The sequence below is a fragment of the Mirounga leonina genome, unplaced genomic scaffold (assembly GCF_011800145.1).
Source record: "Mirounga leonina isolate KUSES-001 unplaced genomic scaffold, KU_Mleo_1.0 Mir_173, whole genome shotgun sequence".
NCBI classification, from domain to species: domain Eukaryota; kingdom Metazoa; phylum Chordata; class Mammalia; order Carnivora; family Phocidae; genus Mirounga; species Mirounga leonina.
The window spans coordinates 77,079,246-77,091,207 of NW_023270447.1; the positions used below are offsets into that span (position 1 = coordinate 77,079,246).

General features: G+C 34.9%; 1 protein-coding gene across 5 annotated transcripts in view; it reads left to right on the forward strand.

Moving 5' to 3' along the window:
• Nucleotides 1–11,280, forward strand: part of HNRNPR (heterogeneous nuclear ribonucleoprotein R) — a 38,656-nt gene extending 27,376 nt beyond the window's left edge. For 3 of the 5 annotated variants that reach the window (XM_035019533.1, XM_035019535.1, XM_035019534.1), the window contains 3 exons: nt 1,119–1,268; nt 3,375–3,496; nt 3,630–11,280. In XM_035019533.1, coding sequence (XP_034875424.1) covers nt 1,119–1,268; nt 3,375–3,496; nt 3,630–4,242 — 885 coding nt within the window. In that variant the 3' untranslated portion in view covers nt 4,243–11,280. The remainder of the gene's footprint in view (nt 1–1,118; nt 1,269–3,374; nt 3,497–3,629) is intronic. The other 2 variants (XM_035019536.1, XM_035019531.1) reach the window with 1 other exon arrangement.
• The last annotated feature ends 682 nt before the right edge of the window (nt 11,281–11,962 follow it).

Genomic DNA, 11,962 nt, shown 5'->3' on the forward strand with positions numbered 1-11,962 from the left:
TTTATTTATTTATTTATTTATTTATTTATTTATTTATTTATTTATTTGACAGAGAGAGCACAAGCAGGGAGAGCGGCAGGCAGAGGGAGAGGGAGAAGCAGACTCCCCGCTGTGCCAAAGGCAGATGCTTAACCAGCTGAGCCACCTAGGCGCCCCACCTTTATTTTCTTCTAATATTTTTCAGTCTCCCCATATCTGCCCCTGTCCACCCATTTTAAAATTTTTGATCTATTTGGAGTTTATCCTGGTATATAGTCTGAGGTATGAATCCAACTTTTTTTTTTTAAGATTTTATTTTTAAGTAATCTTTACACCCAGTGTGGGACTCGAACTCACAACCCTGAGATCAAAAGTCACATGCCCCTCTGAGCCAGCCAGGCACCCCCCAACTTTTATTCTTATCCAAGTGAACACTATACTGTTTCAGTGATTTAAGCATTATAGTTTGTTATATCTGGTAGGGCTAGTCTCTGAATTTTGTTAATTTTTTTCCTGACTATTCTTGTTTATTTTTTTCATATGAACTTTAGAATTAACTTAGTTCGGTGGGGAGCAAAACCCCAAAACATGTTGTTTCAGTTGGTACGGTACTTAGGGACCTGTTAAATTTGTGAATAAACTTAGTAATTTCCTGTTGGTTCCTTGAAGGTTCTGTTCAGTGTTAGGTACTTTATTCTTATTTATTTTTTTTAGAATTTATTTTTAAAGATTTTATTTATTTATTTGACAGAGAGAGAGAGAGCACAGGCGGGGGAAGCAGCAGAGGGAGAGGGAGAAGCAGGCTCCGCACTGCGCAGAGACCCTGATGTGGGGCTGAATCCCAGCACCTTGGGATCATGACCTGAGCCGAAAAGCAGACACTTAACCGACTGAGCCACCCAGGCATCTCAGTGTTAGTTACTTTAATGACAGGGCAGGAGAAGGAACCGATAATCTATATAAATTGGTAATTGACAGAATAATTTTCTTGTCATTTTTTATACTTTCTATGATGCAGCTTTATTATTTAATGTTTTTGAGAAGGAAAGCCTGCTGTGAGGATAGGAAGAAATACATTAACATAAGACTTCAGCTAAAATTAAGTAGCCATTGCCAATTTTGTGTATTTGTTGTATTAGGTGAAAGTTTTATTTGTGAGAAACTTGGCTACTACAGTGACAGAAGAAATACTGGAAAAGTCATTTTCTGAATTTGGAAAACTTGAGCGAGTGAAGAAGTTGAAAGATTATGCATTTGTTCATTTTGAAGACAGAGGAGCAGCTGTTAAGGTAGAGATTTTGAAATTTTGCTTCTTGATACTTGAATTTTGTTGTTGAAACTCGCTAAACACATAAAATGACCTTAAAAACTGAAATAAAATTGGTTTTCAGCTTTTCCCGAACTCTGGAACTTTCTTTTAATAATCTGTGAAGTGGTAGTAGTGTAACAGGTAAGATTTCATATTTCAAAGCCTGATTATTACTAACTGGGTTTGTGATTTCAGGCAAGTTATTTTTAATCTCTGTATTGTTTTTGTAAGCCTAAGATTTGATAGCATGATGCCCTGGAAATATTACAAGCTATAGTAATTAGCTGCTGTAAATGGTAAAGAGGTAATGAATCGTATTGTAACTACTTTGTTTACCTTAGTTTGTGGACCTGTGAAAGACCCAGAGTAGTGTACGTGACTTTACACACAGCACAGCATATTGAATTCAGCAGATGGGTTCTGAGAGAGTGGTTAGTCCTTCATAGATTTGCCTTTCTTCAGTCATTGCAGAATTCTAGTAGTATTAACTGTGTTGCTGGTTTCAGTAGTTGTTAGAGATATATATTTCTTGCATATAATAGTCGATTTGATGATAGTAACAAAAAGTGTGAAAAAAGTATTTTCATGTGGTGGCTAGAGGGTAAAACCTGAATACCTGTGCTCTTTTCTGCTGATAATGGATCAGCAGCATCTTTCATGGGTAAAATTTGTAGTTTCTTTTTCCTCTTACCTTTCCCAGTGGGGGAGAGAAGACAAAATACTAACAAAAGTTTTTTATTTGGGGAGGTAGGTTCAAAGTCCTCAGTGACTCAGGCCTGGTCCTTTTTCTGCATCGTCTGTTGAAGTGGTGCCCCCTCTAATTCAAGCAGTTTTCTGTTTCCTGCCCAGGATATTTGCTTTAAACTGTGCCTCATAGAATCTTTGGACTAGTTAGAATTTATTGGTTTGCTTTTTGATGAAAGCCAATTAGTGAGACAGCATTGCTTTAAAAATTCACAGCTTAGTGCAGAATTTAATGCTTGGTTTCTGAAATTGCCAGTGGTATGAAACACGGATAACTAATTGATACCTTCTAAATACTTTTCATTCAGTTGTTATTAAATAACTGGTTGTCTCTAACTGAAAAGTATAAAAACTGGTAGGGTGGTTTGCCAAAGAAGTCTCTGAAATTACAAAATAAGTCAGCAACTGGGAAGCTTCTGTGGACTTACTTAGTTGCTTTAGGTGAAGTAGCCAAAAGCTAATGTGGTAAAGGGGAGCAGTTAGCATGTAGAAGGGGACTGATTTAATCTTTGTCTAGATGCTTGTAAATCTCTGAATGTTCTTCATGGATAGAGCATTTTATTCTGTTTGTCCGGAGAGAAAAAGGTTTGTGTAGGGAAGCAGAAATGCTGTGGCAAGGAGGTGTGATATTTTGTTGCTGGGTTACTTGAACTTGGATGTATGGCAGAGGCTGTTAGGTGGAACAACATAGACAAGGGACTAGAGCATAGGATGCTTTTGATTACTGCTTTCCAGGTGAATACTCAAGTCTTCATTAGTCCACGCCTGTTCTGGGCTCTGCTCTTAACTGTTCAGGTGAAGTATGTTTAGGTGAAGTGTTGTGGAGGAAACGTAGGCATTTTTTGGTTCTTGTTCAGTTTCACTGATAACCTCATTCAGTAACCTCATTTGTCTTTCAGATCTTTAAGATTTTTATGGAAGAGCAGTTTCAGATTTACATGTTGAACGTCATGTTTTTATTTTAAAATTTGAGTCCTGAAAAGTTTGTGTTAATTACGGCACTTTTCCCAGATGGGGATTTGCTTGTTTGGTATGGCTCAACCTAGAGAGGTTAGTTATTCAGGATTAAGGAGCAGTGATAGGCAGCTCTGGAAGCCCTTTTATTTTTTTAAATATAAGAGTAGGACATCAGTTTTGTTTTCAATATAATTTACATGTAAGAAGGTAAGATTGAGGGAAATAAGTACTTTGTATTTTTTTCTTCGTGGCTAGATTCTTTTGCCAATTAAAATAGTTGTGAAGTAAATTTTTTATTAATTGGCACAGGTATGTCTATGTAATTAATGTTTTAAAGTATTAATTTTTACTTGCAAAATAAATTTATTTTTGTAATTTTGTATAGGCCATGGATGAAATGAATGGCAAGGAAATAGAAGGGGAAGAAATTGAAATAGTCTTAGCCAAGCCACCAGACAAGAAAAGGAAAGAGCGCCAAGCTGCTAGACAGGCTTCCAGAAGCACTGCGTGAGTCTACATTTTAGTAAATACATCTGAACAAAGAATAAGTTGGTAATAGAGATCAACTTAATAAAAATTCAGGAATAGTCTTGAAGTAAGCTAATTTGTTTTTTCTTTTCTCCCTTCCTTCCATTGCTAGGTATGAAGATTATTACTATCACCCTCCTCCTCGTATGCCACCTCCAATTAGAGGTCGGGGTCGTGGTGGGGGGAGAGGTGGATATGGCTACCCTCCAGATTACTATGGCTATGAAGATTACTATGATGATTACTATGGTTATGATTATCACGACTATCGTGGAGGCTATGAAGATCCCTACTACGGCTATGATGATGGCTATGCAGTAAGAGGAAGAGGAGGAGGAAGGGGAGGGCGAGGTGCTCCACCACCACCAAGGGGGCGGGGAGCACCACCTCCAAGAGGTAGAGCTGGCTATTCACAGAGGGGGGCACCTTTGGGACCACCAAGAGGCTCTAGGGGTGGCAGAGGGGGTCCTGCACAACAGCAGAGAGGCCGTGGTTCCCGTGGATCTCGGGGCAATCGTGGGGGCAATGTAGGAGGCAAGAGAAAGGCAGATGGGTACAATCAACCTGATTCCAAGCGCCGTCAGACCAACAACCAACAGAACTGGGGTTCCCAACCCATCGCTCAGCAGCCGCTTCAGCAAGGTGGTGACTATTCTGGTAACTATGGTTACAATAATGACAACCAGGAATTTTATCAGGATACTTATGGGCAACAGTGGAAATAGACAAGTGAGGGCTTGAAAATGATATTGGCAAGATCCGATTGGCTCTAGATCTACATTCTTCAAAAAAAATTGGCTTAACTGTTTCATCTTTTAAGTAGCAATTTGCTGCCATTTGTATTGGGCTGAAGAAATCACTATTGTATATATACTCAAGTCTTTTTATTTTTTTTTTTCCTCTTTTCATAAATGCTCTTGGACATTATTGGGCTTGCAGAGTTCCCTTATTCTGGGGGTTACAATGCTTTTATCGTTTCAGGCTTCATTTTAGCTTCAAAAACAAGCTGAGCACACTGTTAAATCATGATTTTGCAGAACCTTTGGTTTTGGACAGTTTCATTTTTTTGGATTTGGGATAGATTACACAGGAGTATGGAGTATGCTGTAAATAAAAATACAAGCTAGTGCTTTGTCTTAGTAGTTTTAAGAAATTAAAGCAAACAAATTTAAGTTTTCTTGTATTGAAAATAACCTATGATTGTATGTTTTGCATTCCTAGAAGTAGGTTAACTGTGTTTTTAAATTGTTATAACTTCACACCTTTTTGAAATCTGCCCTACAAAATTTGTTTGGCTTAAACGTCAAAAGCCGTGACAATTTGTTCTTTGATGTGATTGTATTTCCAATTTCTTGTTCATGTAAGATTTCAATAAAACTAAAAAATCTATTCAAAACATTACCTATTTCAAATTCAATTGTGTCCTAAAACATTATTTTATTCGTAATCCTTTGCAAGGAATATTGTTTTCAAATTATAACTGCCTATGTGAGTGATCAAATTCATGCAAAATTTCTTGTCTATTCCAATATGTATCGTGGCTATCAGACTGAGGATTAGTCTAAATTCTAGTATTTATTCCAAATAGCACTTTATTGATTGGTGTTCTCTCATAGTCTCTTCTGATTTTGAAAATTTATCCTTTATTTTTATAAAAACAGGTTCAAAGGCTTTTGAACATTCTTGCAGGCATTGGATAATTTGCGTTAAATAAAATGGGGTTGGGGAAGCAGACTGCAATTTATTTTTGACCCACATTCTTTCTATAAAGGATAATTTGTTGACTGGAGACCTTATTTGCTGGATAAGTGAATGTATAACAGGAAAAAATGTTAGTACTGTGGCGTCAATTGCACTGCGGACTAAACTTCAGTTGTAGTATACGTGATCGTGACTACCACTTCAGTTACTGGTTTAGGAATATAATTTCCTATTGCTACGTAAGAAGCACTCATGCCTTTATAAGAGAGGCTTAAAAATGTCCATTAGTCATACTTGTGACTTTCTGTTAATACTTTTTATTTTTTTACTACCCTCCTGGCTAAAGTTTTTGTTGGCCGGAGTTATAACATCTATTTCCCTGTTTCCTTTAGAAATTCTGAATTATTGTAATGACAGTTTTGTTTGAGAATAAGAGGAACAAAAGAATCCAAACTTTACAGTGCAGAAAAGTCTGGATCACATTCAAATTACCATAAAATTTTCCCTTCCGTTTTACTCCTAGGTGGGTCTAAAATGTTTTTAAATTATAAAAATAAGGCATTTAGGGAATAATTAAAATGGGCACACCATTATTTTGTGTTTTGTTCCTGTTTGGTGTCTTTTATGACAGCAGTAGTAGATCTCAGGATCATAAGCCAGTTAATTCCTTATGAGCGTGCTTAGATCATATTTTGGGTTTCATGGCTTGTCTTTTGATTTCAAGTAAGAAAATTAATATTTACTGATGAAAGTCTCTATTTCATTTCTCTTTAAAAATACACTTTATTATGTAGTTCAGTAAGTTAACAGGCCTTATTAATATTCTTCTTGTGTTTTTGGAAACTCATAAAGGAATTATATATAGTCTGTTGTATAGTAGTTCCAAATTAACATGGGTATCTGTTTGGTAAAGCTTAGATCCAGTTGTTTTTCTTATGCCCATGTATGTAAGTAAAGACACCAAACATTCTTTAAATGCTGCTTTTAAACTTTGAAAATACAATTTGTAGTTACTCTAACTATAAGCCTTAATTAGACTTAAATCCTGATTTTTCTTAGAAAGAAGAAAGCATCTACAAGTAAAATTTGATTTGTTTGTATTTCTTTAAAATTAGATGTTACCAGATACAGAGTTAATGGAGAAAATTAGGAATGGGTAAAGAAGTGATTCTGAAAAAGTAACTGATTGTGCTTCCCCTACCCATCCTAAAATATAAACCCTAGCAAAAACATAAGACTAAAACTTGGGTTCCATGTCAAAATCCTTTCCTTTAATTGCAAATAATATTTTACTCTCACCTATTAAAATATGTCTAAGAGATGGCCCTCTAATATTGCTTTATAAGTTTTTTATAGCTATTTTATTTCACAGAAAAACACAACTTTTTGAACATTAAGTCTCACTTTAGAGCTTTCTCCCTTGTTTGTATCTTGTAAACTCTGTAGCAGCATTCAGAGAAAAGAGATTCAGAGCTTAACTTTCACAGAAATAAATCTAAAAGTCTAATACATAAGCCTGAAAAATGCCATTTAGGATGTCTTTATTTTAGATTTTCATTAGCTGTTTTATTTTAATGAATTTTTTTTAATGAGTTCTGGGAAATTTCATTTCCTGCTCTTACGCCATCTTTTTTGTTCCCCAACCTAATTCATTTGCTTTTACTTATGAGCCTGCTACAGTAATGTGTGTTGGGAAATATATTTACTTCATATTGAGGCCAGCCTCTTCTTTGTAGGTACCCTCCTAAGACTGACCTAAATACACCCTTTTCCCATAATGGAATGCTAATTTTTATTTGATCACTCATTTATAGCAGTTGCTTAAATGTATGTATTTAAATGACGGTGTTTTAATTTTTTAAAAGCAAAAAAGTTCTAATAAGTTGCCAGATTTCTAATAAATCCAAGTTTATTTGATCAATTGATATGGAAATTGAGTTAATATGGTTCTGTAGTTAGTTTTTTTAAGCAAAGAGTTCAGCATAATTGTTTTTCAGTTTTCTTAGTTACTAGGGTTATTCTGCATAAGAAAGCCCAATGCTTTCTGTTAGTAAGCAATTTTTCTCTCATTTGAAATCTGACTTAGGAGGTGAACCCTCTTTTTAAAAAGATCAGCATGCGTCAAAATAAATTCTATTTTAAATTCCAAAAGAAGGGACATAAAATTCCATTCCTAGCATAAAGCCACATAATATTCTGGAAACTCATTACATCATTTGCCTCCTGCCCATTTGGATAATCATACCTACGTTTTATTAATTGTGTATTATTTGTAAAATCCAGAACCCTTCCAGTAAATACTTGCTATAAGGCTATTATTTGTCAATCATAAAGACTTCTACATATGTTAAAATTTGCAGTTTTGATTTTTCCAAAGAGAATTTTGTTACACTGAATTATCTGGTATTCTTAAAACCAACTGAAGTATGTGGAAGAAATGATAATGTTAGTGTTGTCCCTTATTGTGTGGCATCTCTTAAGTAAGCTAAGAAAAAGCCTTATAGAAAGAGTGCACTGGATTTATAAGTGTGTTTATGTTTCTCTAAGAATGGGAGCTTCTGTTAACTTAGTTCTCAGTAAGCCCGTGGATTGGGTGACTCATTAGAGAATTCAGAATGACAAATCCACTAACCAGGCATGTTTACTTTTGCACTAGAAGTTTGTGAATTAGTTCTGAATTTTGAAATGCAAACACCAAGCCTTAAAAATACTGCATATTTAATGTATTGGTCGGTAATTAATATAAATACTTAATTTGAAATAGTTACTGTTAATCTTTCTAGAATAGTTTTTTTCTTTTTAAATATATATACTTACGTATTTTTTATTTAGAGGTTACCAGAAGCTCTGGGTTTTTTGTTTTGTTTTGTTTTTGTTTTTTAACCATTTTCAGATGTTATCCAGAAATCTGCAAGTGTACTTTTCCTGTTTTAACTCCTTCCTTTTATCACCTGACTATCAGGGAAGCGAGGTTGAGGCTGCCCTGACCTGACATGTCATGATGTCGACTTGCTAGGTGGGGTTCGCTGGGGACGATAACCAGTGGAATTGTTGGTAAGAAATTTTTTTTTCCTATTTTTTTTTTTATCAGTAGTGGGACATTAAGTGTGGGAGAATGCCCATATTTTATAAGTGGGCATTTATGTTGGCCTTGTAGACAAGTAAGACTTTAATATTAAATAATTTCTTAATAGGAACATATAATAACTACTTCATACTTTTTATTCTCAAATTATAGTTAGCAGGAAAGGTCTGCAAGTATGAAGTAATAAAATACTCAGGGTATATTTTAGGTGATCGAAATAGACACTTTACAAGATTCTGAAGTCTTTTAGACAGTAAATTTGCTTTATTTTACTGTGGTTTCAGTTCCTCTAACTTCTTTATGTTTGCATTTTTATTGGGTAGATTAGCACATAATGCATCTTAAGAGACGTTTATTGCACGCTGATAGTAAAAGTAGAAGGTGTTGATAGGATGGAGGATTTAAACACTAGGAGAAATTATTTTTTAAATCTTCCAAAAAATTTTAACATTGTAAAATGGAACTTAAAAGTTAGAGTAATTTCACAAACAGGAGAGGGCTTGTTTTAAAAATACATTTGATACGACGACTTTGGGTCAAGAGGACATTACATAGCTAAATACTAGACCTTGAACATAGCAAAACCATAAATCTATAAACAACTTGTGTTTTGTCTGAAACCCAGGAGAGCTGTTGGGATGAGTGGGTATTGGTTGAATTAGTCAATTTTTAGATGATATTTAAAAGATTAAAATCTCTCATAGTAGAGGATTCCATGATAGTAAAGTATAAATCAAGGAAATTTAATAACTAAGCATTTCTGACCATAACATATAAAAAAATAGTTGTAATATGACATAATCACTGATTAAAGGTAGTTACGAATATTCATGCCTGAAGAACCTCCTAAATATTCCTATACCTCCTTTGTAAAGGTTGAATGTATCAGTCTAGGAAGAATCTCTTAGGTGTTAACCGTGCTAGTCAGTATCCTGAAATCTTGTTGTAAGCTTTGTTGTAGACTACTTGTAGGTCGTTACAATGAAATTATACTTTAAGAATTGCAGTGATTGCATCATTTTGTTGAGGTACTTGTTTCTCTTCTGACACATTCTATGCTGTACCAGTGATAGAAAAGATGATAAAGATTGCACTAATAATGTGCTTTTTGGAAAGCTTGATAGTAAGCAGTAGGAACACTCAAGTAATTCTGACGGGTTCATCTTTGCAGCACAAAGTCTGGTTACTGGCTTTGATACACTGACAACAAAATGCATTTCATGGGATCAGGAGAGGAGACATTGTGGGGTGGGGGGACAGCTTAAATTCCTCAAATACAAACAGGGGCTTTCATTTTATGTAGTAACTTTGTCAGGATCCCATGAACATTGCTTTTCTTGATTTCTCATTTACAATGGTTGGGCAAAAGGAACTTCTCTAGCCTGTTCAGTAACATAGGTAGAATTGTACTTTAACAAATCCTACTAAGATCTTTAGTACTGTGTTGTAAGGCTATTTCTATGATTGAGCTGAAAGCTCCTGTGAACATTAACATTGCTATATGCATACAGTAATATGAGAATATTAAAGTAGGTACATTTGCAAGACCACTTAATCGGCAGATTAATAAAAATCGTGCTTTTGGTACAGTGTCCAGGTACCATAACTGTATTGGAATATTTGTACAATGTTAAATATTTTTAATAAAATCTAACATGTTCAAAATGTTGTGTTGGTGATTTTGGGTGGGGTGTGATGGTTTCGATTGTGCAAAACAGGTTCAGTAGTTCTGTAATTGAGACTTTTGTGGTCAAATGGAGTCCTGTCTTCAAATTCAGTACTAGGTATCGGGTACCGATTTGAAGGAAGACAGTGGGAAGGAGTAAAAATAAAAGAGCTGAACTTGAGGGGGTTTATTAAAGTGTCAGGAAGTAGCTTTACTGGGGGTTAGAGCTGGGTCTTCAGGTTTAAGATGGGAATGTTGGCTTTTGGCATAAAAGGTTGCCAGTAAAGTTTTTCTGATGAAATTGTGGCATATCCATTTGGAAATGATCCTAGAAAACATGCAGAGGTGGGCAAAGGGAAACACTTGTACAGTGCTTTCAGTAGGCATTTTATTCCCCGTGTTCTTGACTCCTTGACATAAATGCCAGCAAGTGAAGAAGTGGTGAGGGAATATTTTAGGAAGTCTGTGTTGGAGGGTTTAGATGTATCATTGAGAAATGTCTCCAGTATACAAGAAGTACCATATTGAGAGTGATTTCTTAAAACTTTCTAAGCGTTTGTTTTCATTATTGATCCCATTCTCTTGAGGAAAGCCCTAATACAATACTTTTTCTTGTGAGTTCTTTCCCTTGAGTACTTAGTTCTTTATCAGTCAAAGAGGTAAAAGTTCTGCAACTCAGAATGGAAATTTACCTGAAGAAATTTGCTCATTTTTCTGTAAACTGTACTATTAATAGCAAAAAAGATCTAGGAGGAACGTGATAGGGACCTAATCTATAAACAAATTGAGTAAGAAACTCTTCAGAAGGAATAGCAATATAGTCTGCCTTGTTTCTTTTGAATGAAGACTTAAATAAATGTGAGCTTATAGGGAAGAAAAAGTGATTACTGTTTTTGTTTTTTTGTTTTTCCTTACTGTTTTAAGGTAAGAAGGAGTAGACAAAATAATTCCTCTAGGTTAGTATTTTCCAGAAAGATTTTTATTTGTTGTTTTCCTTTTGTCCAAAATCAACAGATCATTCACAGAGACAAGAAGGAATGTTCTAACGGAAAAAAATATCTAAATTTGGGCCCCTTTAGGTGTTGACAGAGCCGGGGATGGGTGGGGCAGCTTACTGATTTGTGGTGTGTTTTTTCCAAAAATAAGAGCAGGTTGCTTTTGATGATCATTTTAAGCTTAGGCTCTGTTGGTATCTTTGGCTCTACCTGAAGCCCTGAATTAATTTAGTTTGTTTTTAGAAACAATTAGATTTTATTAGATATTTTCAGTGGAGTGTATTATATTCACATAGGGGAATATTTTCTGCCTGTAGCTATGAAAAAAAAATCACATTTCTGTTTACTGAGACCTGAAATTTGTGGCTGAACTCAAGACCATTATAGGCATTTCCTCAAAAACTAATATGCAAAAAAAATTAATAAGCAAGAGTAGTGTTTTATTCAACTATTTACTTAAAATTCCCAAAGGGTGATTTTAGGCCCAGCTATCCATTTATTAAGAGAGCAAGAGGTTAAATTAGTCATAAAATTGTACATCTCAAGTCATGCCTTTAAAATAACATGAGGTTTGATCACTTTAAAATTATTTTCCGCAAGGGTAAAGGGTGAGGATCAGTATTGGCAAGGATAGTAACATTGGGAGTGGGGGCAGGAGCTCAACCTCCGTTTTCAGATAATGTAAAAGGGAAAGTATTTCCTTAAATATGAAAGTACTACATTATTGAAGAACTTATATACTGTATCAAGCACCTTTTTTAATAGAATTTGGAGACAAAAGGCATGCCTATGCTTTTCAGTACTTCAGCCAAGAATCCTTTAAAACCCAAATATCAGTTGTCTAGGTTTTTAAGTAGATCAGACAGCAGTTCATATGTTTTAAAAAGCCATTACTGTTTTTATCAGCTAAATCACTATTGAAATTTTTGTGTTTTATATTGATCAAAATATTGTTTTCATTTGAACCTGTTGATTATAAAGAGGTTTATGTTTTTTGC